This window comes from Phascolarctos cinereus, unplaced genomic scaffold (genome assembly GCF_003287225.1).
Source record: "Phascolarctos cinereus isolate Bilbo 61053 unplaced genomic scaffold, phaCin_HiC Scaffold_5;HRSCAF=322, whole genome shotgun sequence".
Taxonomy (NCBI): Eukaryota; Metazoa; Chordata; class Mammalia; order Diprotodontia; family Phascolarctidae; genus Phascolarctos; species Phascolarctos cinereus.
Genome location: NW_027555958.1, coordinates 49,050,700 through 49,078,639, shown reverse-complemented (window position 1 = coordinate 49,078,639; position 27,940 = coordinate 49,050,700). Strand labels below are relative to the sequence as shown.

The following is a 27,940-nucleotide window of genomic DNA, read 5'->3' as shown; positions in this document are numbered from 1 at the left end:
ACATTTAGAATTTCCCCTCCTTTTGGGTTTTATGTATGGGCCTAGAAGCCCCTAAAGAAGGACTAGGCAGCTGCCACAGATCTAACTCAATGCTCACATTTCCCCCACAGAATTGGAGGCCTGTTGGACACCAGATGTCCTTGAACCCACAGAAGATAAACAAAATCAAGAAGAGGAGGAATAAATATTAACATTCTGTCGTAGTACCCTTTTCCTCTCCCTCTCTTCAGCTACTGGCAAACAGCCAATTGCTTCTTTAATTCAAGCTTGTGTTGGCTCTGGCATAGATAAAACATATTTCCACAGTAAAAGAAAAATATTTTTCTCCCACAAAATATATGTGCAAGTCTAATTATGTGAGTTGAGAACTATATAAGTAAACGTGGCACGTAAAGTATGTAAAATAAAGTATATTTCTTTAAAAAATGCTGAAATTCAAATATGCTTATTCTTGACTTCTGTCAACATAAGTAGACTGAAACATCTGTGCATGCTAAATACACCATAAAAAGCCTTTGCCTCAGTCACCTAACAACTATTATTTAAAAAATGATGTTCATTTAGATTAAAATTCCCCATTTTCATGTATGCTTCTTGTTTTATAAAATCATAGAATCTGAGAGGAGAAACCTCAGTGACCACCTAATCTAACTCATACAACAAAGAAATCCCCACAAGAACAAGTGAGTGTCCAATGTCTGCGTGAAGCCCTTTAAAGACAGGTAACCCACAACTTCTCCAGGCAATCCACTCTACTTTCAGACAGCCCTAAGGGTTACAGAATTTTTCCTGACATCAAACTTAAGATTTTTGTAACTTCAACCCTCTGCTTCTTGCTTCTGCTTCTAATTCCTGGGGTTAAAAAGAACAAATAGAATCCCTTTTCTCTGTGATAGACCTTCAAATACTTTGGGACAATTATCATGTCTCTTCTGAGTCTTTTCTTCTCTAGGCTAAACACTTCCACTTACTTCAACTGATATTCATTGGATATGGTCTCAAGGCACTTCATCACGCTATTTGCCCCCAAGTGGACAATATACAGCTTGTCAATGTCCTTCTTAAACCTTAGGGCCCAGAACTGAATGCAATATTCTAGATCAGGGGTGGGGAACCTGTGGCCTCGAGGCCACATGAGGTCCTCTAGGTCCTCAAATATGGATGGCCCTTTGACGAATCCAAACTCCAAATCCCAAAAAGGTATGTTCTGTGAAGGGCCACATGTGGCCTCAAGGCTGCAGTTTCTTCACCCCTGTTCTAGATGAATTCTGATGAGGGTAGAGTACACTTAGACTATCACCACCCTATTCAGTTAGTCAAAGGACATGAACGAAGTTTGCAAAAGAAAATTTGCTAACGACTAGCAACTATATGAAACAACGTTCCAGTTCACTAATAATAAGAGAAATGAAAATAAAAAAACACTGAGGTCTCATTGTACACAGAGAAAATTGAAAAAGATGATAAAAGATGAGACAGGCAATGATGGCGGCGTTGTATAAAGACAGGTATAGTAATGTATGCAGTGCTGGTGTAGCTATGGTGTGGTCATTGTGGAAAGCCATCCTGCTATGCTATAAGAAGTGTTAAACACGATGAATATAGAGAAACGTGAAAATATTTATATGAACTGATGCAAAGTGAAGAAATCAGAACCAGGAATACAATATACATGATGCCTACAACAATGTAAGTGGAAACTGAATGTTATGAAATTTTGGAGAACAAAACTTGCCCCCCAAAAAGAGATGAGAAGATGTCTGCCCCTGGTCCTTTGAAAAGCTGAGGGTCCACAGGTGTGGAACACTACATATAGCATTAGTCTTTTTCAATGTGTTGATTTGATTTGCTGAATTTTTTTTCTCTCCTTTTACTTTTTAAATTGTTTGGTATAAGCTATGGCTCTCTGGGAAGGGTTGGGGCAGGTGTGGGGAACTCGCAGCCTCAAGACCATGTGCTCTTTCTTTATGAAGAGACTCTCTTTGGGCTTGGCTAAAATTGAAAAAAAAAGATATCAGACCTTCACTAGGAGGGTACAATCTCTTTAACCTCATGGGCTACCAGTACAGATAATGCCCATGGGTGTCATTGGAAGGCTTAAGGTTTAGACAGAGGAGAAATACAGAGGAAATGAAAAGGAAAGAGGAGAAAATGGATAAAGGAGGAAGTGATAAAAGAGATAGGAGAGAATAGATAACGGAAGGAGACATAGAAGAAAAGAAAAAGAGGGGGAAACAGTGAAAATTAGACAACTTAGCACCTAGTAACACACAGTAGAATATGAATGTCCTTTGACTGAGTCCAAGTTTTATAGAACAAATCCTTTTACTAAGGGGATTTGTTCTGTGAAGTTTGGATTCAGTCAGAGGGCCACATGTGGCCTCAAGACTGCAGGTTCCCTACTCCTGGGTTAGAGGAAAGGCAAATGACATCAAATCAAATGATATCAATAAAATCTGTTTAAAAATAAAATCAATGCTGCTTTCTTTTTAAGGACCTTTATTGCCTCCTGTGGTCCCAGAAATATGTGGCTCTGACAGCCATTGAGCTTGGAAAGAAAGGGCATCTTTACCTAAGCTGCTGCTTTGTGTTAGTCTGGGAGGAAAAGTCACATCTGATTCACATCTGTTCTTCAACGTTTGGGGGCAGGGATAAACATGTTATTTCAGGGGTGCCGATCAACTCATCAAAACATTTATTAAACACCTACTGCATGGCAAGCATTGTGCTAGGTACTTGGAGTATAAAAATATAAACAGTCCTCACTTTGTGGGCATTTATATTCTACTGTGTGTTACCAAGTGCTAAGTTGTCTAATTTTCACTATTTTCCCCTCTTTTTCTTTTCCTTTATCTCTCCTTCCCTCATCTATTCTCTCCTATCTCTTTTATCACTCCCTCCTTTATCCATTTTCTCCTCTTTCCTTTTCATTTCCTCTTTATTTCTCCTCTGTCTAAACCTTAGGCCTTCCAATGACACCCATGGGCATTATCTGTACTGATAGCCCATGAGGTTAAAGAGATTGTACCCCTCCTCGTGAAGGTCTGATATCTTTTTTATTTTAGCCAAGCCCAAAGAATCACTCCTTAAAGAAAGCAATCACAGCATAAAATATAACACAAAAACAGAGCCCCCAACTCATGCTAAAAAAGCTCACCTTCTCCTCTCAGAGATGGCTTCTATCACAAACAGAAAGTTTTATGCCGTGTCTAGTCTACGATGGAGAGTGAGTAGAACTGAACAGAGCATGATATGGACGGGCCGTCAGCCGGTTCCTTTTATGTCTGGTATTAAGTGTGGCTTTTTTTCCTTACCTGAACATCATGAATCCTCAGAACATCAGTTCACTTAACAAACATTGAGTCTCTACCCTCTGCTAAATCCTGCAGGGGATATGAGGATCCCATAAGACATGACTTGCTCATTAGTTGGGGATATAAAGCATCTATACAACTCATTGCATTTTTGTATAGAGGTACTTCCCTTTTCCAATGTTCCTAGACTATTTTCTTTGGATCCCTCTTTTGTATGCATCACACTCTACTTGGAATGATTTTGTGTGTGTGTGTGTGTGTGTGTGTGTGTGTGTGTGTGTACATGTTATATCCCTCCAATAGAAGATAACAGTGTGTCTTTAAAAAAATTCTTTGTTTCCCATTTGCCAACATAGTTCAAGGCACATGGTAGACATACGCTAGAGCTTTACTGAATAAAGTTTGAAATGTAGCTATAGAAATGCCATAGGAGGGAATGTCTTTCTTAAACCATAATGTGTTATCAGACACACCCACATTCAAATATAAGCACAAAAAGGTCATCCAGAGCCAGAGAGAAATGGTTTTTAAGTTGACCAAGTTCTGAATGATTTTTGACATGACTCATTTCTATTAACGTGGAAAATCAAGAATCAACTGTCTTGAAAACACAGTTAGCCAGGAGGTAGCTAAATACAGTAGAAAGAGTATTAGTTCTAGATTTAGAGGGTCTGGGTTCAAATCTTGCCTCTGACACTATCTGTGTGACCTTTAAGTAAGTCAATTAACTTCCCTGGACTTCAGTTCTCTCGTCTGGAGTTGCACTAGATGAATGCTGAGGTCCAGCTCTAGCCCTAGGATCCCATGGCTTGAATGAAAGCAGAAAAAAATAGCAGATGTTTCAAAGGTCAGATAAAAATACACACTCAAGCTCTTCCAGCCTGCAATATGCATATAGAAGGGGTTGGTTCTTAGATCATTTAAAGTCATTCCTTGAAGCCATTCTGAATTGGGCAAAGGCAACCAACATCACCTTTTTTTATGCTGATGGCGTCAGATGGGGCATTATCTGGTTTTGGTAGACAAAAAGAGTTTCTTAATTCTGTTGAACCTGGAGTTGTTGGAATGTCTGAGTGGGCACACATGGGACCAGAATCTGGACTGTAACTCACTGCACCGTCTGCAAAGAGTACCTAAGGACAACATTGATATTTCAGGTTAGTCTTCACAAAATTAGAGAGATATGGTCAAACAACAAAGAACAGATTGTCACACTAAAACTGATTTGAGAGCCAATGTGGAAAAGAAAAATCGCCTGGCCAGAAGAAAGGAAACTAACTCCTGGACATATGGCTCTTGGGCCAGATTTAGTCTCTGTGAGATTTCTAGCAAGTTTTTTTGAAGTCAAATTAATTAATATACATAATCTAATAGGCCAGCAGGCTCTAATCACTTGACAGTCAGAGTCAGCAGGCAACTGAATGGCTTGTTTGAATTAATAATTGTAACAAAATTTGTTGAACTCTCATATGTAAAGATTTCTGATGACATCATGACTGTAACAACTTAGATAACTCCTTCTGTAATTCATCAGGCACTATTTTTCTACTTTTATGATAGGAATTAGACCCGTGATCTCGGGAATATAAGAATTTCCAGGTAAAGAAAATCCTTCCACCCATGGAAATGACCAGCTTTTCTGCCACTCACGGTTTAGAGAGTTGCCTAAAGCACCAAGCATTTAACTGACTTGCCCAGGGTCACAGAGCCAAGCTATGGCAGAGGCAGGGCTTGAACCCCAAATTTCCTGGCTCCAAGGCCAACTCTGCACCATGCTGTCTCTCATGATATATGATTTAGTATTTTAATCCATTTAATGCATCACCATGGCCACAGAAGACAGACTTCTATAGAAGATTAATGGAAAGACGTAAAGAAGATCAAGGCTATAGACCTGGAAGAGACCTTGAATAGCTTAATGCCCCCATTTTCTAAATGAGGAAACAGGCCCAGACCAATAGAATGAGTCTCCCTAGATCACATATTCCAAACAGAGGAAATAGCATAAGAAAAATTTCAGAAGCGATAAAGGTTGGGGCATCTTTGAGAAACAGTGATTGGTCCTGTTTAACTAAAGAGTCTTGTAAATGAAGGGAAATACTGGAATATAAAAAGAGAAAAATAGATTATAGCTGAATCATGGAGGACCTAGAATGCTGCATAGAGGGACTTTGGTTATTTATTTGGGGAAATCATTCAAATCTGAAATAACCTGTGAGTGCTATCATTTAGAAAGGACATTGATTAACTGGAACACACACACACCCACACACCCACGCACCCACACACACACACACACACACACACACACACACACACACACACACACACGGATCACAAGATAAGCACTTTTATGCTTAGAGGTCATCTAATCAATCGTCTCTTTTTGTAGAAGAAGAACTGAGGCCCAGAGAGGATATACAACTTGTTCAAAATCACACTCAGTAAGAAAACTGGGTTTCTAACTCAGGTCCCTCTAACTCTAAATCAAAGCTTTTCCCACTGTACCATGCAACTAGTATACTGATGTGCCTTGAGTCTATGGCATATAAGAATCAATTAAAGTAATATGACTCCTTCTGTAGTCTGCAGAAGAGAAGACTTAGGGAGGATGTGTTTGCCGCTCTACATAATGGGCTGGCATGTGGTAGGAGGATTAAACAGTTTCTACTTGGCCTCAAAGGCCAGAATCAGGAACAATGAGTAGAAATTGCCAAGATATAAATTCACCATGATAGAAGGGAAAACTTCCTAACAATTAAGTCAGTAAGTCAGGTCAACAAGCACTAATTAAATGCGTACTATGTGCCAGGCACTGTTATAGGTGCTATTTTAAAATTAAATAAAAATTTAGAATAGTATATTTCAAAAGGCAATGCATTTACTATCACTGGAGTTCTTCTAATCTAGATGGACCCTCTTTAGGTAGGTTTGATTAAACTGAATTAAACGTCTTCCGACGTTGCTTCCAATTCTAAGATTTTCTGAGTCTTTGAATTTTTAAAAAGGATAAAGGAGCAGATATGAAGTTACTAGTGGAAAGAGCAAGACTAAAGATAGAAGAGTTAGAGGTGGTGGATGAAAGGCAGAAATCAAGGGAGAAAGATCCAGAAAAGGAAGGGAAGGCAGGAAAGGGATGAATTAGTAAGATCTGAGTATCAGGGAAAGTCATTCCCTGTGCTTTTATACGTCAAATGCCTTTATTACTTCATTCAATATTATGTTTACTTGCATCAGGGTCAGCTACTGCACTGGAGGTAAATTATTTAACCTGAAAAAGCTACAAGCCAAAAAAAGAAAAGAAAAGAAAAAGCTACAGGCCAAGACTAAAGTTAGAGGAAGAGTTGGTGCATGGCTTTTTTTTTTTTGTAAATGATTATGCACTCAATGCAGCCTCTAACACTGAGATGCAAAAAAGTATGTGGATTGATTCTCTGCTGCTTGTGCTAATTGTGGCCTAACAATTAACTTTTTTAGTTAGAGAGTTACCTGCCTAGTCTATGAGATGTTAGACCTTTTCTACCTACATACTGAGAGAGAACAACTTGGTGAAATGGGAAATGCTGGATGTGAAGTCATATGACTTAGTCTCAAATCTCCATTCTACTACTTACTACCCATGTGAATCTGGGGGCAAGTATCCCATCTGGGTCTCATTTTCTTCTTCTGCAAAATGAGGGAGTTGGACTCTCCCTGAGGTCTCTTCTAGATCTCAATTTCTCATCTGTGGCCAACAAGCCAGTCTCACTATTTCTTTTTTGAATTTCTATAGATAAGTTTTTATCTCCCCAATAATGCTGTATCAATATGATATTCAATTCTCTTTTCAAATATTATGACTGTCATCCATCTCTCCCATGTCATCCATCTCTTGTGGCAATTCAGCTGATAGTAAGAACAATCTATGTATGAACAATTGATTGATTCCCATGGGTTTCAAACTCCTGGGAAGGGGACAAGTTCTTGTGTTTCAAATGCATTCAAATCTCTAGCAAATTTCTTTACCTGCGTAGACCCATCCAGCATGTATTTGACAACAGTCCCTTGACTGGTAATAACTCTGGACTGCTCCTGTTCTATGGGTGGTGTCACTGTTTTACGCATCTGAGAGCACTTCACCCTTTGAGGATAACTCTGACGAACCATGATGTCCCAGGTGTGTTCATCATCCCCGATGTGTGGACCTAAAGATGATTATTTGTGAACTGGATGTTGTAGAGGGGGATTGTGGAGCTGGGATTCAATTTTCTTACTTTAATGAGAACCATTATAATTTCTGGGACTATTGAACAAGGTGGTTTCTATGTCATGGCCAATGGCCCATAGTTACTAACAACACTTTGTTGATATGATTATACCAAATTTTATGAAGGGAACTGGGATAGCTAAAGGATCATAGACTCACAGATATAGAGCTAGAAGGTATCTTAGAGATCATTTAGTCCAACTCCTTCATTTTGCAGATGAGGAAACTGAGGCCCGGTTAAGGTAAATGACTCACCCAAGGGCAGTGCCCTATACTAGAAGATTAATCCTCCATTTTTGCCTGTCCTCAAAACTCTCATTCTCTCTGTGCCCAGTTCCCAGCCAGATGTAAAGGAGGGAAGCATCTGACCAAGTAATTCAAATAAAGGTATCTAATCTGAGGATGCTGAAAATTCTACTGGTATTGTATATAGTACCTGACATCTCATGCTGAAATTTATACAATAGGTGTCACCTTAACAGACTACATGGGACATCCAAGATGCCAAGCTGATTTATTGAACTTAGACTTTACTTAAGAGAGAGGATTCATGTTATTTTGGGTATGAAGGCTATTTATAAAGGAGAAAAAGTACTGGGTTGGCAGTCAGGACTTCAGAGATATAATTCTGGACCTGCAATTAACTAGCTAGGTGATCCCAGGGGAGTTTTGTGGCACAGTGGATAGAGCACTAGGCCTGGAGTCAGGAAAACCTGAGTTCAAATTTGGCCTTAAATACTTACTAGCTGTGTGAGCTTGGGCAAGTCACTTAAATGCTATTTGCCTCCGTTTCCTCGATTGTAAAATGAGGATAACAATAACACCTACGTCTCAGGCTTGTTGTGAAGAACAGAGGAGATAATATTTGTAAAGCAGTTAGCACAATGCCTGGCACACAGTAGGTGCTATATAAATGCCATTATTGTTGGTGTTATTTTTGTTATTATTATCAACTCTTGACCCTAGGTTCCCAAGCTGTAAAATGAAGCATTTGGACTATTCTGATGTCAGAAGTCCCTTCCACCTCTGACATTCTTTGATTCTGATAATATCCAGAGAGGCAGCTAGTGTCATCAGAACAGTGTTGTAAGTGACCATTTGACCAAATGATGTGATGATAACCCTTTGTGACTGTACGATGAGGTCAGTTATAATGTATTCGTGGTGTTATTGAGAAACAACAGTCTGTGGGATATACTTGCATGCAGAATACCTAGGAACAATGCTTTCTCCCCTCTTGTCTCCCTCCCTCCTTCCCATCCTCTCTCCTTCTTTCCTTCCATCTTTCTTTTCCCTGTCCCCTCCCTCCTCTGATCTACTCTATCATTCTGCCTCTACCAGGCACCTACTGTGCCCAGTACTGTGTTGTTGAGGGCAGCTGTCACAAGGACTTTTTTATTTAATAGAATTCATTGCAACAACATCAGCAAAGCACTGTTTCTGCGGAGCATCTCTTAAGACGTGGAAATAACCTTGATTATTTTACTTTTTTTTGTGGGGGAAAGGGATAATCAGGACCCATAATTTTGCCAATGAAGTGAACTTCTGGTGTGGAAACCCCCTTCACTGAGGTACATCTTGCACATGTGAGATTTATAGTCTTAAGAGAATAGCCCAGACATTGAGAAGTGAAGTGATCTGCTTGGCTTACACAGCTAGTATGTGTCAAAAGCAGGACCTGAACCCAAATCTTCCTGACTCTAAGGATAGCCCTTTGTCCATTATTACCTCTTATTAACCTTGAAAATGTAAGCAATTGTTTTTCTATATCAGATGTCTCTGATCAGGGAAATATTTTATTCTTAGTTATGATTTAACTGTATCCATAATTCTCAAAGTGCATCACACCCAAAATACTAACCTGGAGAAAGGTAGCCAAGGAAGGTCACTGCCAGCCCATTAGGACATGAAACATTTAGTCTTTGGAAGGTGGGAATAAAGGGGGGCTCTGGCGGAGGGGCTTCTGCCTTTACTTCTTCCTATGGAATAGGATATAGTTAGTTTTAAAGCATCTGCTTACTACTCTAAACCAATGAACATAGATTAAATTCGATGAAATCCAACAAGCATTTGCTGAGTAGCCACCATTGCTTTCTTCCCTCTCATCTCTCTCCCTCCCTCCCATCCTCTCTTCCTTCTTTCCTTCCATCTTTCTTTTCCCTGTCCTCTCCTTCCTCTGATCCACTCTTTCATTCTGCCTCTCCCAAACACCAGTACTGTGTTGTTGAGAGCAACTGGTACAAGGACTTTTTATGAGCACTAATGCTCAGAATTGCAAGGTGGGTGTATACAATGATGGATACATGAAGCATAAGATCAGAATCTTACTGTTAAAGAAAATCTATTTTGGGAGGCCAGACCTACACAAATAAAACACTTAATAATGACAAAACAGTATGCACTGTGCCCAAGATGCATTTATTCAAAAGCACACATAAGATGTACTACGGAATAATTTTGAGCTTGCAAATACATCATAAAACATTAGAGAAGTTATTAGTCCAACCCCTTCATTTTACAGATAAAGAAACTGAAACCTACAGAGAGTGACTTAAAAAAGGATCACTTGGCTAGTAGAGGCAGAGCTGATCTTTTTCAATTCCACCAAGAGAGGGCTGAAATTGTGTGGGGGAAAGTTTCATGAAGCAGCTGGGACTTGGCATGGACCTAAAAGGCTATATCAATTTGGATTTGGTTATGAGATCTGGGAAAGTCACTTCATGAGGCAGTGGAGTGGTGCACTGGTTCTGGAGTCAAAGCATCTTGCCTCTAAAGTGTGAGATATGAGTCATTAGGATCCCTACTCTATTCCAATCACTATTAATCAGTTTGACATTTTACATAAATCAGATAGGGATAATTAGATAAGACAGGTTCTTATAGTAGGCCTTTATGGCAGGCCTCACACTTTAATGTAATGCTCACTACTTGTTTACCAGTTGCACAACCACAAGCATGCTGACAAAGACATCTCCATCCTGTTTTACTCAAATGCCACGTCCAAACCCAGCATGAGCAGGCTGCCTTGATGCTTTGGAAAGTCCTTCAACTTATTTGTGGACCTCCAGATCACCCTTTCTTGTCCAACACGAGCAGGTGATCATCAGCCTTCTCTTTGAGGAGAGACAGCTCTTACATGGTTATCTCAGAAAGACAAACCTCTGTTTAGGTTACTCGATTACACTCACCATACTTGCTAGAAGTGAGTTCCTCAGTCCTCCTATTCCCTTATACAGAACTCATATAGAAAACCACCAGACAGCTTTGCTTGGATTTTAGTGATTATCTCTCAATGGGTTGAGATTTCTTGAGCGAGACTTTTTCCTCCTTAAAGTAGTTTTCTATTGCGTTTCTATGCTCTCATTTTAGCCTGACTTGCTTTCTGTCAAAATGCTAGCAGGTGATTGGAAAATAGCAAAATTTCTGTTTGTTTGGTAGAACATAGAGTGAATTCACACCAGAAGTCTGAGGAGAGCCAGCACCAAGCTATTAACCACAGAACGTCAGCGATAAAGATCCTTTAGTTCAAACCTCTCATTTTACAGATGAGAACACGGAGGCACGGAAGGGTGTAGCTCAAGATCACATACCTTGGCAGTAGTAGTGTCTAGGCCAATAGATTAAAGGCTGGAAGGGAGTTCAGAGGTTAATTATTGAAGTAGCCGTCTGTTTGGCCTCCCTGATTTCAGGTGTCTCCCCATTCAAGTCCATCTCACTCAGCTCTCAAATGGATCTTTCTAAAAGCACAGGTCTAAAGCACCTGTCCAATAAACTCCAATGGCTCCTGATGACACCCGGGATGACATATAAAATCATCTATTTAGCTTTGAAAAACCTTCATAGTCAGTGAGAATTTATTAAGTCCCTAAGGGTTATGTCTAGCATGTGAAGACTTCCCCCAGTAGAATGGGAGGATGAGAACAGTTTATTCCAATGGCCATGAAGGCGGCTGAAGCAGGCGCTGTGGAACTCTTAGATAAGCTTAGTCAGATATCTAAAATGCCAGGGTCACCCATCGCATCCCAGGCAATCATCAGTCATCTTGACTTTTGTCCTGCCACTGGACTTTGATGACTGGAAGAGAGAGCGAGGCTGAGGATTTTACACAACTTCAATCCAATTCGTCACCTGTGACATCATTGGTCTTCCCTGAAAACAAAGATTGGAATAACAACAAACTCAACCCTCTCATTTTACAGATTAGGAAATCAAGGCCAGGAGAGGTAAGGTGACTTGTCCCAGGTCATATAGCTAGCATGTAGCTGACCTGAGACCTGGAATTTGAATGTGAGTCATCTGACTTCAAGTGCAGTTTCCCCCCAACGTACACATTCTTTGATACTTCAAGGATATGTGATTTCATCAGTGCAGAGTCCTCAGAAATCGGTGTATTCTGTTTTTACATCACCTTTATTTCCCAATAGATCCCTTCCCTTCCCCTGCCCATCCAACTATTTTGGATTTGACCCAGGTTCCTTCTACTAAACTTCTCTGCCCAGCCTGATATTATAGCTAATATATCAATATTGAAAAGATGGCTCTCCCTCATTTTTAGATTTAGAAAAGACATTCAAGGGAAGGTGGGAACAGGACCTAGAGGGAGCAAATCAGGACTCTGGATGAAAAAAAAAAGTAGAAATAGTTTTCATATCATAAAAAACCCACCTATGCTAATTTTGCTATTGTTTATTTCCTGGACACACATTTGTTTGCTAAAAATCATGAAATAACAGATGATGTTCAGGACCTTAATGTTTACAAAGAACTTTAAAAACATCACTTCAGTTAATCTTCACAACAATACTCTATTTTGGGGGCAGCTAGGTGGCTCAGTGGATAGAGCTCAGGCATTGGAGTCAAGAGGACTTGAGTTCAAATCCTGCCTCAGACACTTGAAACTTAGTAGCGGTGTGACTCTGGGCAAGTCACTTAACCCTGATTGCCTCACCAAAAGACAAAAACAAAAACAAAAAACCCTAAACAAACAAACAAAAAACAATCCTCTATCTTTTCAGATGAAGAAATGAAAAATTTAAGTGACTTGCCCGTGGAAGCTGAGAGCTCAGTGAAAAGTTGGCCTCAGAGCTGATGAAAGGATGATGTAGCAATCCTGAAGGCATTTGCAACAGCAGAGAACACTCTATTGACCCCATTCCTTGAGGCCACTAGGTGGCGCCATAGTGCACAGAATGCTAGACTTGGAGCCAGGAAGACCTGTGTTCTGTTCAAGCCACCAACACCTAATTAGCTGTGTGACCTTAAGCAAGTCACTTAACCTCTGTCTGCCTCAATTTCTTCAACTATAAAACGGGGATAATAACAGACCCTGCCTCAACGGGTACTGTGAAGATAAAATGAGATAATATTTGTGAAGTGCTTAGAACATTGCGTGGCACATAGTACGTTCTTAATAAATGATTATTCTCTTTCCCCTTCTTTTACCTGTTTCTCTTCTTCCTTTGGAATGGGAGGTGGTGGCTCCTCCTCTTTGGGAGGCTCTTTGTGTTTTTCTTTACCCTTAGGGGTTTTGCCTTTTCCTTTCGGAGGTGGGGTGGGCGGAGCAGGAATCACAGTTTGAGTATGTGCTGAAGGGATGTTCAACATTTCTTCTAATTCCAGATCCTTTTCATCTGTGAAAGGAAAAAAAATGGGAAATACCTCAAATGAATTCTTTGTACACCATGACGTGAAAGTTGTTAGTTAATTAGAATAGAAATTAAAAGAACTACAACATTCATATTCAGTATCCACACTGGTGAGATCACAGGTCCATGTATACTCTTGTCAAATGTTTGACCCATTTCCTAACCTTGAAGCCATGCGATTATCTAGCTATGTTCTAGGGGGAAGAGCAGTTTTTTAAAATAAAAAAATAATAATGCTATTCAGAAAAGAGGAGGGAGAGATAGACAGACAGAGAGACAGAAGGGAAAGAGAAGGGGAAGGAGAGAGAGACAGAGAAGAGAAGAGAAGAGAAGAGAAGAGAAGAGAAGAGAAGAGAAGAGAAGAGAAGAGAAGAGAAGAGAAGAGAAGAGAAGAGAGGAGAAGAGAGGAGAGGAGAGGAGAGGAGAGGAGAGGAGAATTTACTGGAGTATAGTTCAAAGAATTCAGTGAAAGGAGAAGAAGGATCCCATGACCAAAAATGCTAATTTTTATTTTTTAAAATAATATTTTATTTTCCCCAATTACATGTAAAATAATTTTTAAACATTTTTTTTTAAATTTGAGTTTCAGATTCTCTCCCTTCCTTCCCCTTTCTCCACTCCCTGAAACAGTAAGCAGTTTGATACAGGTTATACACATTCAATCATGCAAAACATATTTACATATTAGCATGACCAGAAATTCTAAAAAGGAAGTCAGCTCAAAAAGGATAGGAGGGCTTCAAAAATGAAATCCTGGTGACAACATCACCATCGATTCTGTTGAAGAGAAAGGATAACTGAAGAGAATGAGGCAGATCACAAAACTTACAAATGAAATCAGAAGCAGCTAGAAGGATGCTGAATGTCAGATCAGGGGTCAAAATGACCTGTGCTCAAAATATAGGTTCTGGCATTTACTAACAGGACCCTGGGCAAGTCACTTAACTACTGCCTACCTCAGTTATCTGCAAAATGGGGACAATAATAGCACCTACCTCTTAGAGTTGTTACGGGGAACAAATGAGATAATATTTGTAAAGTGTTTTGTAAACCTCACTATGTGAAAACAAATTATTATTATTATTATTATTATTATTATTATTATTATTAATTTCAAAAGGTCATATATAAGTTCAAATATCTGAGGACAAACTCAAAAGATTGGCAAATGAGCCATTTAGAAAGTCACCTAGTGATGATATAAGTAGCAATAGAGCAACTGATAAAGTTTCCATTTGATATAGACATGATCTGTGTTCAGATCTGGATAGTGCAGGGTTTCTTATAAAATATGTAGGTGACAGTGAATGTCAAAGGAGAATTTGTGGGGCCCTAATGGATTCTTCCAGCCACATTTTGGCCACTTATCTAAAAAATAAAACAAAAGCAAAAAAAAAAGACCTCAAACACTTCCCTTTTATTAGACTATGGTGTGAAAGCATTTCAGAGACTTTTCGTTAACTGTAATATTTGGATACTATTTGGCACAAGATAATAAATACAGTCATAATGAATCATGGGAATGGCATCTTCAAATAACAGGTATTGAATATGGCTCATTGTAATGTAAACAGAGAAGTATCAATTAGAGTATCCGGGGATGAAAAACACAGGGATTAGCTGCTGAGCATAGTAAGGCCTTGTTTTTGTGGGTGATGTCTTTAGTGACTTCTAAAATGTGTAGGGATGAAACTGATTTTCTAATTGGCCCTCGGTAAAATGACATCCCATTTTTGTGGTTTGGAAGGCAATAGCTTCAAGTTGGAGAATGTGTTTATTAAAAACAGGACAGAGAAATCATTCACTATTTCTACACAATGGCTCCTTTAAAACCAACATCCTGAAACACAATGGATATTTCCATAATTATTGGCAGAATTTTCAAAAATATTATTCCTTGGAAAACCAAGACGATTTCTCAGCAAATCATGCTTTCCTTGGCCCTGGCCAACAGTGTATTTTCCTGGGCTGGTTAACAAAGATCACTGGGATTTTTTTTTCAGTATATGTCTGCTTTCACAGGAAATCAAGAGTGCTCTGAAACTCAAAAAGTCACCCTCAAAGCATTTAAAGATAGACTATTAAATTCTCCTAAAACCTTCTGACCACACAGAGGTAATTACTGAGGCATGGCGAATCAGAATGGGGTCTGATTTAAGAATAAAGGAATAGGTAGGGAAGGATATATCTTCTGTCATGTTCCCCTCACCTGGTGGTGTCCCACTAGGTCCATGGTAACTTATAGAGAGATTGATTCCATTTTCCAGTGTGGCAGAGAAAGACCCAAACTTGCTGACCATTCTCTTCTTATGGAGATCCCATTCTACAAGGAGACAAAGTCAAGAGAAATTTACATTTGACCAATGACAGCATAAGCAAGACTTGGAACAAGGAGACTTTGCATGGCATCATTATTGTGGAGTTCTCCAAATAGTCCTCCGTAGCAGAGTACCATTTAGAGTGTTTATGGGTCACAAGGATTCAAGGCAAGAGGAAGATATGAGATAAGCTAGATGTTGACGTTCCCCTGCAATTTTTGAGCATATTACTCAGGCTAAATTTTAATTCAAAAATTAAATTCTCATACAGGGAAATTCTCTCTTCTTTGTGCTCAATTGATCTATGTTATCGCCACTTGGTGTCACTATGCAGAGCAAGCTAGGGTGGCTAGCTGAGAATATTTCTCTCTCTGTGTCTCTCTGTGTTTCTGTCTGTGTTTCTGTCTCTGTCTGTCTCTGTCCCTCTGCTTCCCCTGCCCCTTTTGAAAATAGAAGACAAATCTTCAGGGATGGGGACCTGTGGCTTTGAGGCCACATGTGGCCCTCTAGGCCCTCAAGTGTGGCCCTTTGACTGAATCTAAATTTCACAGAACAAATCCCCTTAATAAAAGGATTTGTTCTGTAAAACTTGGACTCAGTCAAAAGGCTGCCCCCAAGGTCGAGGCTGCAGGTTCCCTACCCCTGTCCCAGACCATGCTTATCTATGTCCACTGGGGCTGGCTTAGGATGCAACCTTTCCTTTTGACAATTACCCTCTCCTCCAATTTTATCCTTTCCTTTGAGTCCGGAGTGCAGACTCGCTGCCTCCGGGGGCCCCATACCATGTTCCCCTTTGCTTCCTATTTTTGTCTCTAGCTAGAATCAGTATTGGAGATTTTGTCAGTCTTGCCTAGTCATTGCAGACCACAGGCTCACTTATATCAACAGGCAATTTCAGCTCCGTGGGGAATCCTTTCTTCGCTCTTTTAAGGGAGTCTGCAGAGTTAGTAATAAAATTTAAAAAGTAAAACCTAAGATAGTCACTACGTTCCCATGTTGGCATCTAGCTTCCAAGCTGGAAGAGGAAGCTTCCAGCAAGTTTGTACTGTGAGCTAAACTCTGAGAGCCATCTGCCTTCTTGTATTCTCAGATGCCAATTAAAGTACAGGCTGGGAGATATTCAGGTCTGGCTGACCGCAGAGGCTTGTAAAAAAAAGAATTAGAATAAAAAATCAAAAAACAACAACCAAAGAAGAGAACATCATCGGAAACCAAACGATAAGCTTCTGTTACCGGGGACAGTCTCCAGCCTCCAATCAGCAGCATTCTTCCCCTCTGGTTCTTGTGTTCTGGGAAGAGAATGATGCCAGCTGCTGCTACCTCTCTTCCCTTCGCTGCTTCCGGCTGCAATCTCTCTCTAGCCCCGTTCAAACTATACTCAGGTTTGAGGAATCCCCAGTTCAACTGCATGATACTTCCTTGTCTAGGAAGATGAGCAAAACTCCAAGCCTCTTAATCTGCAGCATGGATCTAAATTACTTCCCCCATTGTATCTCCTGCCCCTGGGGAAGGTAGTGGGCTTAGATATTCTATCACTCGTATACAGAAAATAGAAATACATTTTAATATTCATATACAATCTAATTTAGAATCAGATATGTTACAATACATTACCAAGTAAAATATAACAATTGATTGTAGATTATTTATTATTCTGAATTGGGTAGGCTATTTCCCCTTATTGTCATAGAACAGTAAATAATATGTACTTACTCAAAATATATTGATATATTGACCAATGTGACATAAATGGAAATACTCAAAATTTTGTTAATAGAAATAAAATTGTTAAAAAATTTCCTTTTGCAAAACAATTTTAGAGAAAAAATTCACACATATAGTGTATACAAGTAAAACCTGAGAATCTCTCTCCATCTAAAACCTTCTCTCTCTCTCTCTCTCTTTTTCTCCCTCCCTCCTTTCTTCCCTCTCTCCTTCTTTCCATGTGTATATAAACATGCATATAGTATATTTTTGATATATTTTGCATATGTATACATGTTTGTATGTATATATAGTACACATATGTAAAATAAAAAATACATGCTATCTTTTCTTTAACAGAAATCCATTACACAAAATTTCAATACGAGAAGTTATAAATTCCCTTTAAGGAACTTTATCTCTGGAAATTATAACATTTTGGTCTGGTGTTTTCATTTTGCCCCCGATAATCATAGGTTTATCAGTTAAGAGCGGAAAGGAATCATATGTTTTACGTAACACAATTTGATCATTTCATGGATGGGGAAACTGGGACTGAGGCTCAGATAGCTTACATAGGGGGTGCAAAGTTCTCCTGCTCCATGTTCATGCATATACAATATGCAGAAGTAAACACACACAGAGATCTGAAAATAACCTAAATTCCCAACAGGTGGTGAATTAAGGAATTCTTTCCTCATCTGTCAAACTGATCTTCCTTAAAAGCCTATCTGATCATGTTACCTCTTTATTCAAAAAGCCCCAGAGACTCCTAATTACCTCCGAGATCAAATGTGAAATACTCTGTTTGACTTTTAAAGCTCTTCATAATCTGGCCTTTTCCTACTTTCCAGGCTTCTTATACCTTACTCCCCCAACATGTAGTCTGAGATCCAGTGACATTGGCCCTTTTGTTTTATTCCTCACCTGAGATACTCACTCCGTCTCCGAACTCCAGGCACTTTGACTGAGTGTCCTCCATGCCTGGAATTCTCTCCCTCTTCATTTCTGCCTCCTGGCTTCCCTTTCTTCTTTAAGTCCCAGCTAAATTCCCACCTTCTGCAAGTAGCCTTTCCTAATTCCCCTTAATGCTTATGCCTTTCTTCCACTGGTCATTCCTAATTTATGCTGCATACATTTTGTTTTGTACATAGGTGGTTGCACATTTTTTGCCCCATTTGTCCGTGAGCTCCTTGAGGGCAAAGACTGCCCATCCTTTTGTTGTATCCCCAGAACGTAGCACAATGCCTGACACATAGTAAGTACTTAACACATGCTTGTTGATTGACTATGGCATATAAATGAAATGGAAAACATTGTAATAGGGTTTAAGAAATGACTGGAGTTCTGGAACTTGCTGCACAAGGGTTCCCCCAAAGCCTTGAGAGTGATTTAGACTATTGCAACTTTTGAGTCGAATGGGAGACTTCAGTCATATTCAGGTATTTTAAAAGAGACATACAAAGATCAGGAGAGAGAAAACCGAGAGGAAGGAGGAAGGAGATGGCATCTACAATCCTGTCTGGGACTTGAGGAGCCAAAATGGAAGCCTCAGTGGCACAGGGACAAGAGACAAAAGAAGCAATTGAGAGGAGAACCTGAAAGCAAGACGAAGCTGTGGTGGAGAAGGAAGGGATCCAGGTGGTCCATTGGGCACTAGTCTTCCTGGACAGAGGGTCCAAATGGAGATGACTAGTTGTACTCCCTTTTTCAAGGACCGATGGAAGTTTCCCCCAAAGGTTTGCTCCTTCCTCAACTTCTTCTCCCTGTGCCTATCTAGTAATAAACTCTGTACTATACTCCTCTCGCTTTGCTTCAAATGTTTCCTGTACCCCGATTTTGCCTCAAATATAGAGAAGCCACGGATTAGCTGGAGACACGCAAAAATTTAAATTAGGATAGAGAGCCCAATACCTATCCAAATGTTTGGCATTTTCATTCTTGGCTGTGGATGGGTATACCTTATTCAAAAGAAATAGGACAGGTAAATGGTGGGATGAAGTACCATTGCTTATTAAGAAGGCATACCTATATAATGAAATTCAAGAACCAGAATGGGGAGACATGACAAAGAATACTTGAATGAAGGTCAATGCAAGGAAAAATACAAGAGGTTTTTAACATTGGAGCATACTTCAAACATTTATAAGGAGCTGGAGAAAGAGATCATAAGGCATGCTATAGTGGTGATGAGGGACCTCCATTATCCAGAAATATGCTGGGGCTCTCTCTCTGCCAAAAACCAGAACAGCTAATAACTTGCCTTAGTAATAATGTCATCATTCAAAGGGTAGAGGAACCACAAGGAGAAATTTTATTTAACAGGGAAGAACTCATTTCTGGGGTTGAAATAATAGGAACCTTAGGGGGGAAGGAGCTATTCTGTCATGGAATTTGATCTAAAAGAGAGAGAATCTAGGTATAGTCTGACATACACTGTGGATACTGGGGGGGGGTTGGAAATCTCAAAGGGTTCAGATGAAATACAGGTAGGATCTCATGTATGAAAATGCAATGGGGGATGTTGGTCCAAGAGGAAGTGGAGATGCTCATGAACCAGCTTGTGAAGAAACCAATGGAAGCAATTTCAATGAGGAGCAAAAAAACCATGGATTTTGTCTGAAGAGACTGACTGCTATATGGGGAACTCACTGAGCAACTTAGATTTAAAAAGAGAAATGTAAAGAACATAGAAATAAAGTCAAGTAGTAATAATAATAACACTTATTTAGTGCCTATGCGCTAGGCATCATGCTAATTACTTTATAATTATGATCTCATTTGATCTTTACAACAATACTAGGAAGTAGATGTTGCTATATCCCCGTTTTACAGTAGAGGAAACTGAAGAAGACAGAGGCTGAGTTACAGAGCTAGTAAGTGTCAGAGGCTGGATTTGAACTAAGGTCTTTTTGACTCAAGGCGCAGTCCTCTATCCACTGTGCCACCTAGCTGCCTCTTAATAGCTGATGAATATGACAGGACGGGGGACAGCTACATGGCACAGTGGATAGAACACTGTGCTTGGAATCAGGAAGACTTACCTTACTGAATTCAAATCCAGCCTCAGACACTTACTAGCTGCGTGACCCTGGGCAAGTCACTTAACCTTGTTTACCTCAGTTCTTCATCTGTAAAATGAGCTGGAGAAGGAAATGGCAAACCATTCCAGTATTCTTGCCAAGAAATCCCAAATGGGTTCATGAAGAGTTGAACACAGCTGAAATAACTCAATAGTAGCAACATAAGAAAATGGCATAATCCTTTAAAAATAGTTTCAGGAATTCTTAACCTAAAAATAAGCTGAGACTGGGAAGCTAAAGAAAAAAAATTAAGTTCTATCAGAAGAAAAAAGATCAAAGAAGGAATAGGACCTTTATACTGTCAGCATGAGTTAGCATTGTGATGTAGAAATCAAAAAAGGTAATATAACAAAGCAAGCTTCCAGGTAAAGGAAGGTAATGGTTCCCCTGTACTTCTCCTTCCCACAGACTTGTCTGAAGTAATATGTTCAGTTCTGGAGGCCATGGTATAAAAAAGACATTGGTAAACTTGAGAGTATCCACAGGAGAGGAGCCATTGTGGTGGTCTTGAGTCTATATCATGCATGTCAGCTGAAGTAACAGTATGTTTTGCATTGAGAAGAGTGAGAGAGGACATGATAGATGTATTCAAGTATCTGAAGAACTGTCTTGTGGAGAAGAGATTAAACTTATTTAGTTGGTCATAGAGGATAAAACCAGGAATGATGTATAGAAGTTGCAAAGATTCCAATTTAGGTTTGATGTCAGGAAAATCAATTAGAGCTGTCTAAGACTAGTCTACTGGGCTACATAGAAAAGTGCTGGGTTTTAGCTCTTGGGTGCTTTTCTAACAGAAGCTTGACATCCACTTGGCAGGTTCTGCTAGGGATTACTTTGGAGTATTGTTCAGACTAGCTAGCCACTGAGATTCCTTCCAAATCTCAAGTTCTATGATTTTGTGAGAATACATATGTAAAATTTAAAGTGTAATTAAAGCCACAGAAACTCAGAGTTGGGATGGACCTCAGAAACCAACTAGGCCAACCTATATCTGAAAAAAAAAATACACACCAACAGGTATAAGTCATCTGGCCTTTGATTGAAGACTTCTAGGGAAGGGGAACTTAATACCTCCCAAGGTACCTCATTCCATGTTTAGTAAAGACATGGAATTGTTTTTGTTTCTATCAAATCCAATAGTTGTAATACATTTATATTTGTCTCTTTTCAGATTAAGTTTTTTTTGTGTAAGTTAAAACATGCAAGTACATGTCAAGTCCATTGTGTATATAATTCAGCATATATATTTAGAACAGTAACTATAGCCCAATGACGAATTGGGCTCAGAATTGTACAGGAGGAAAAGAGAGGGATGTATTTGGAAAACTGCATAGTACTTTGAATAATTTGAATTGCTTCTTGATGCAAAGAACCATCTTTTCAACATAAATGTTCTTTCAATGATGCTTTATGGTCCCAAAGCTGAAGATGCCAAAATATCATTGTGGGTATAGGTAGACTGGAGCATGTTTCCAATAATGACCTATGTTCCTAAAGTGACATAAAAAGCATAATTAAGGAAAAAAATCTATGATTTGGAAGAGGAAGTAGGTTATTCATGGGGCCTGAGCTAGGGGCAAGAGATAGACAGTCTGAGTGCTGCCCTGGTATCCATGAAAAGCATGAAGAACTAGAAGTAACCCTTCCACATAATGGGTAGATTCACTCTGAAGGAACTACGTGGATATGAATGGTACAGGCATGGATATATCATGTTCTCCGCCAAGAAAATGCTCACGTGGGCAAGCTCACAGAGATTCCCTGAAGTATCTGAAAAGTGGTATAGGCAATATTTAGGCAAACACCACGTACCAAATCAAGTTAAGACATTCTGGTGTTGCTAGTAGGTACATCAGTCTCATTTTCTCTTCCACTGAGTTATTTTTTGGTCCATGAAGTCAAATGCCACTTCTTCCGGGAAGCCTTCCTTGATATCTATCAAAACTTTTCTCTTAAAACTATGGTAATATTATAGTTTGTAACTCTCTAAATACATTTCTACAATATTATATAATAGTGTATATTTATTAGTGAGGTAGCTAGGAAGTGTAGTGGATGGAGCACTGGCCCTGGAGTAAGGAAGATCTGAGTTCAAATTCAGCCTCACACACCTACCAGCTGTGTGATCCTGAGTAAGTCATTATAGCCTCCATTTGCCTCAGTTTTCTCATCTATAACATGGGACTAATAATAGCACCTATTTCCCAAGGTTGTCGTGAGGACCAAATGAGCTAATACTATAATTGTAAAGTCCTTATCACTGTGACTGGCACATAGTAAGCACTATATAAAATTAGGTATTGTTATTATAACTAGCTGTGTAGTGTCTGATCCCCTTACTGAACTTAAGATCCATGACAACAGTCATTGTCCCTTATTTAAATTTTGTATGTCTCTCAATGGTTATTACTACGTTTTACACATAGTAAATGTTTATTGTATTGTTTTTGTTGTTGTTCATTTGTTTTCAGTTGTGTCCAGCTCTCTGTCACCCCATTTGGGGTTTTCTTGGCAAAGATACTGTAGTGGTTTTCCATTTCCTTCTCTAGCTCATTTTGCAGATGAGCAAACTGAGGCAAACAGGGTTAAGTGACCTGTCCAGGGTCACACAGCTTGTAAGTGTCTGAGGTTGGATTTGGACTAAGGATGATGACTCTTCCCGACTCTAGGAACAGCATTCTATGCACTATGGAGCCACCTAGTTACCATAGCAATATGTTGGGTTGTACTATATTATATCATATTATTTATTATATTAATTATATTATATTAATTATATTATATTATGTTATGTTATATTATATTATATTATATTATATTATATTATATTATATTATATTATATTATATTATATTATATTATATTATATTATATTATATTATATTATATTAATATATTATTTATTTATATATTATTAATTATATTATTATATTAATTATATTAATTATATTATTTATTAATTATATTATATTATATTATATTATATTATATTATTTTATATATTATATTATATTATATTATATTATATTATATTATATTATATTATATATTATATTACATTATATTACATTATACTATGGTGTGTCTCAGTGATAAAATTACCTGTCTTTGGTGTCCTTGATCTCTTTTTTTTAACTTTGCCTTCATCATCTGAAGAATCATTATCTTCTCGTCTTTTCGTATTTCCTTGGAGTTTCTTGGGGTCTTTTATATGAATGAAGAAATGATGCTTGTCCTTTTTCACCTTCACTTTTATGAAAGTTGGCCCTAAGAAGATGTAACGGGGCAGAGAAGGTGAATGAGTCTATCACTGCAAGTGCTCAGTTCTCAGTTTCCCACAATGCTTGGAGAGTAGCATTGTATGCTTTTGTAAATTACATCTATCTATCTGTCTATCTATCTATCTATCTATCTATCTATCTATCTATCTATCTATCTATCTATCTATCTATGTATACATGTTTGTATACACACACACACATACATAAACATAAATATTAACAAATCTAATTAGAATTAGGAGCAAAGCAAGCACCAGACAGATGGTGAAATAGGCAGTAGGCAAGTTTTCCTTTGATAGCCTTCCACCTTCCCTTCCCCAAATGGCCCCATTGTCCCCCTAGTATTCCCAGCTCTAAACTCCCTACATTTACCTTCTCTAAGCCACTCTTCATGTTCTAAGATAAATATTCCTTTTTTTCCCTCATCAAAACTTTGATTGCCCCAGAAAGATGATTTCAATATCTAGTAGAAGCCATCTGTATTACAGTATGAATTAGTTTGATAGTTTAATGCATTATACCTTCTGTGGGAACCTTTCTAGACAAGGAAACTTATTGACCCAAAGGGTCAATACACAAAATTTGTTCCAAGGGTCTGTGCAGTTCTATGACTTAAAAGTCACATTACTCCTTACTATTACTTGAAATGGCCATATTGGTTGCTGCACGTCCTATAAAATCTAGAATATTATGTTCTAAGTAAGACAGGAGTGCAATGTGAATATGGCCATATGTATATAAAAGTTAAACATGACTCAAGACCCTATCTGAGTACTGTTGCTCTATTCTATCATAGTAAACAATAGGCTCATTGTCATGGGGTTATCCAAAGTGATTTCACACTTCTTGATCTAATAGCCAGTTTTTTACCCCACAATATACCTTGTCCAAATACTATCTTTTCCACTTCAATCTGTCCTCCATCTGAGGGATACAAATAGTAATTTGTACCGGAAACTTGGATTGGATGCTCTCCCATGTTGTATCCTTGAAACTAGAAAAAGAGAACATTATCCTGTATGTGTAAGGATTCAGTGGACAGAAAATGGGTGAAAATATGGATCAATTTAAGCAATTTTAGGTTTTTTACATAGAGTTCTCTTAAAGACAGTTGTAGATAATCAGAATCAGAGAAATTCAAGTTGGACCTCAGAAATAAAGGGAGGCAAATAATTAGAAATCAATTTATTGGCTAGTGCCAATATAATAATAAATGATAATATTAACCAAATTAAATTACAGACAGAATCAATCAAATTAACTAATAGACACTTTACAGAACTAGACAAATCAAGAAAATTTAGAACAAAAACTCTAAAATTTCAAGGAAAAAATTATGAAGAGGATTTAGCAATATCAGATTTCAAGCCGTATTATAAAATAGAAGTCATTAAAAACTATTTGGTAATGGTTTTAAAAAAAAACAGAAAAGTAGAAGAAGCAATTGAAAATAGAATCTCAGTGTTTCATAAATCTGGGAACATAAATTAATGGAGAGAGAACTCACTTTTCCATCACTACTGATTGAGGGAAAATGTAATTTGGAATGAATTGTCTAGGCCAATTTCTTATACCATATATCTCCATGAGCTCCAAATGGATATATGAGCCGAATATGAAAGGTTAGATTATAAAAAAAAAATCACATAGAAAGAGATCAGATACCTTTCCCATTTGTGGCTGAGGGAATAATTTTTAAACAAACAAAGGATAGTAGAGATAACAAAATAAACATTTTGACTATGCAAGCTCAAAAACCCCCCCTTTTTGCATGAATAAAATACATGAAGATAGAATTAGAAAAGAAATTATAGAGTGGTAAAATATGCATCAAACATCACTGATTCAGTATTAGAGGTATATGACATTGACACAAAAATAAAATAATATCAATAGCCATTCATTAATAATCTAGTAGTCAAAGGATATTACATTTTTATAAGCACCACAAACTATAAATGATCATAAGAGGACATGCTACAAATCAATAACAGTAACAGAAATTCAAATGATTACATTTCTCAGATTTCATGCCATCCCATGCAAATTGGCAAAGATGAGAAAAATGGTAATAGTCAACACCGGAGGACTATGGGATGACAGGCTCATTTCTGAACTGTTGGTAGAGCTGAGATAGGTCCAAATGTTCCTCCTGTCAATTTGGAGTTATGAAAGAAAAGTGACTAGACTATCTTTACCTTTTGATCTAGTGATTTCACGATTAGGCTTATACCCAAAGGAAACTGAAGATAGAAACAAAAGTCTAATATTTACCAAAATATTACTAGCAAACTTCTTTGTGATGGCGAAGAACTAGAAACAAGTGAATGTCCATTGTTGATAAAAGACTATAGTAAAAAACAGACAATGCAATGGAATGCAATGGAATATTATTATGCAGGAGAGGCAGCATGGAACAGTGGATAAGGCAGGGGAACTGGCATCAGAAAGAACTGGGTTCAAATCCCATCTAAGACATTTACTATCAGGGTGACCAGGGGCAGTTCACTTAGGTCCCTCATTTGTTAGATGAAGAAGTTGGATTCAATGATCTCCCTTCTAGTTTAACTCTATGACACCATGATTGTAGGAAATTCCAGATGGGAGTCTTTCAGAGAAACTTGGCAAGATTTGTATGAACTTATTCTAGGTAAAATTAGCAGAATTAGGACAATATCTACAATGATATCAGTGCAAACATCACTAATAAGAAGTTAAACTATGAACAATGGAAAAACCAGTGAAGATATCAAAGAAGAGATAATTAGCTATACCTACACCACCTTCTACTTTCCTCACAGAATCATGGAGAAAATGTTGTCTACATTGTCAGATGTCATCTCTATACAGAATGTTTTTGCTTAACTATTACTCTGTCTCAAGGAAGGTAATATCTAAAGGTGGGAAAGACCTTTTTCTATCAAAAAATGTCTATGATATAAAGTAAAATAGCATCAATAAAATGTACTAAAATTAACTCACTTTTAATATCAAAGGAGCTCAAACAACTTTCCAGGCTTTAGACTGAAATGACTTCATCAGTTACTCCTGGATGGTAGTAAGTAGCACTGTAATAAATCATCACTTTCCAAGTGTCAAAATGACCTCCAAAACAACATGCCAAAGTTTTGAATTTGTGTTCTGGGTACAGTCCAATGCAATGCTGGAACTCAGAAACCTGTCAGGAGATGACTTAGTGCCAAATTTTCTTCTCTTGGCTCATATTAGACATGCTGCAACTGTCAATTATCTAACCACATTGACTGTTAGAAAGAAGTCATGCATGTCCTGACTGGTTGGAAGGTGGTCTTTATTCCCCCCAACATTTCAGAAATCTCACTGATGATTCAGCTCCATCTATTAAATGAATTTCTATCTGGTCAGTCTTCCTGGTTCTACCTTATGTTACATTAATTTTCACTAAAAAACATGTACCTATCACTGGATTAAGATACCAAATACGGTCAGTGGAGAGGAATTTGGTGCTGTAATGTTCTTTTAGCAATTTAAATGGGATTGATTGAACCTGTAGGAGGTAGATTTGGGGGTCAATATAAAGAATGTCTTAGCAATTACATGTCTAAAAGTGGAATAGCCTGCCATGCTAGGTAGTTATACTTTGTCACTGGAAAGGACTTCTAGTCAAACCCTCTAATTTTAACTGTTTCATCACTTATTATTTTATTAATTTCATTGAAAATAAGGGCCCAGGACTGAACCTTAGATACAGCTATAGTGAGGTAGCAAGATATGTATAATCCTTCCACAAAGAGTCATAGTGTCATAGAACAACAAAGGACTTCAGAGGTGATCTAATCTAAACTTCATTTTACAGATGAAGAAACTGAGGCCCAGGAAAAACCACTAGTTTGTCCAAGATCCCATCCAAGGGAATTTAAGTCAGAGGCAGGATTTGAATCTGTGTCCTCTAACTTCAAATCCAGAGCTCTTTCCACTGCACAGTGGTGAAGTAGGACTGAAAACTTAGGTATTTCTGACTTCCAGTCCAGTGCTAACTTGACATTACGGAGACTAGGAAGGAACGATCAGAGAGGCAGGTAGTATTAGAAGATTCCAGAGAGAAGAGTTACTACGGTGTCAAATGTGTCAGGATGGTCAGGCAGGATGGGGACTGAGGAAAGAACATTGGATTAGGCAATTAAGTTATTGGTAACTTTGGAGGCAGCAGTCTCCCTTGAGAGAGGAGGTCAGAAGTCACTTACTGTGCATGTCATTACTGATGAATAGTTTGGCTGGACCTAAGAGTTCAAATAGGAGAAGCAGAATGCCATAGTGAAAAGATCACTGGATAGACTTAGAGTTGTGAAAAGCATGGTTCAAATTCCATC

At 38.3% G+C, this 27,940-nt stretch overlaps 1 protein-coding gene across 1 annotated transcript in view; it reads right to left on the bottom strand.

Moving 5' to 3' along the window:
- SPAG17 (sperm associated antigen 17) overlaps positions 1-27,940 on the bottom strand; it is a 264,380-nt gene that overhangs the window by 74,639 nt on the left and 161,801 nt on the right. Inside the window, exons 22-28 of the mRNA XM_078154933.1 lie at positions 24,474-24,585; positions 23,413-23,577; positions 15,415-15,528; positions 13,003-13,190; positions 9,422-9,539; positions 7,320-7,498; positions 4,288-4,447 (exon numbers count right to left, since the gene is read on the bottom strand). Coding sequence (XP_078011059.1) covers positions 4,288-4,447; positions 7,320-7,498; positions 9,422-9,539; positions 13,003-13,190; positions 15,415-15,528; positions 23,413-23,577; positions 24,474-24,585 — 1,036 coding nt within the window. The remainder of the gene's footprint in view (positions 1-4,287; positions 4,448-7,319; positions 7,499-9,421; positions 9,540-13,002; positions 13,191-15,414; positions 15,529-23,412; positions 23,578-24,473; positions 24,586-27,940) is intronic.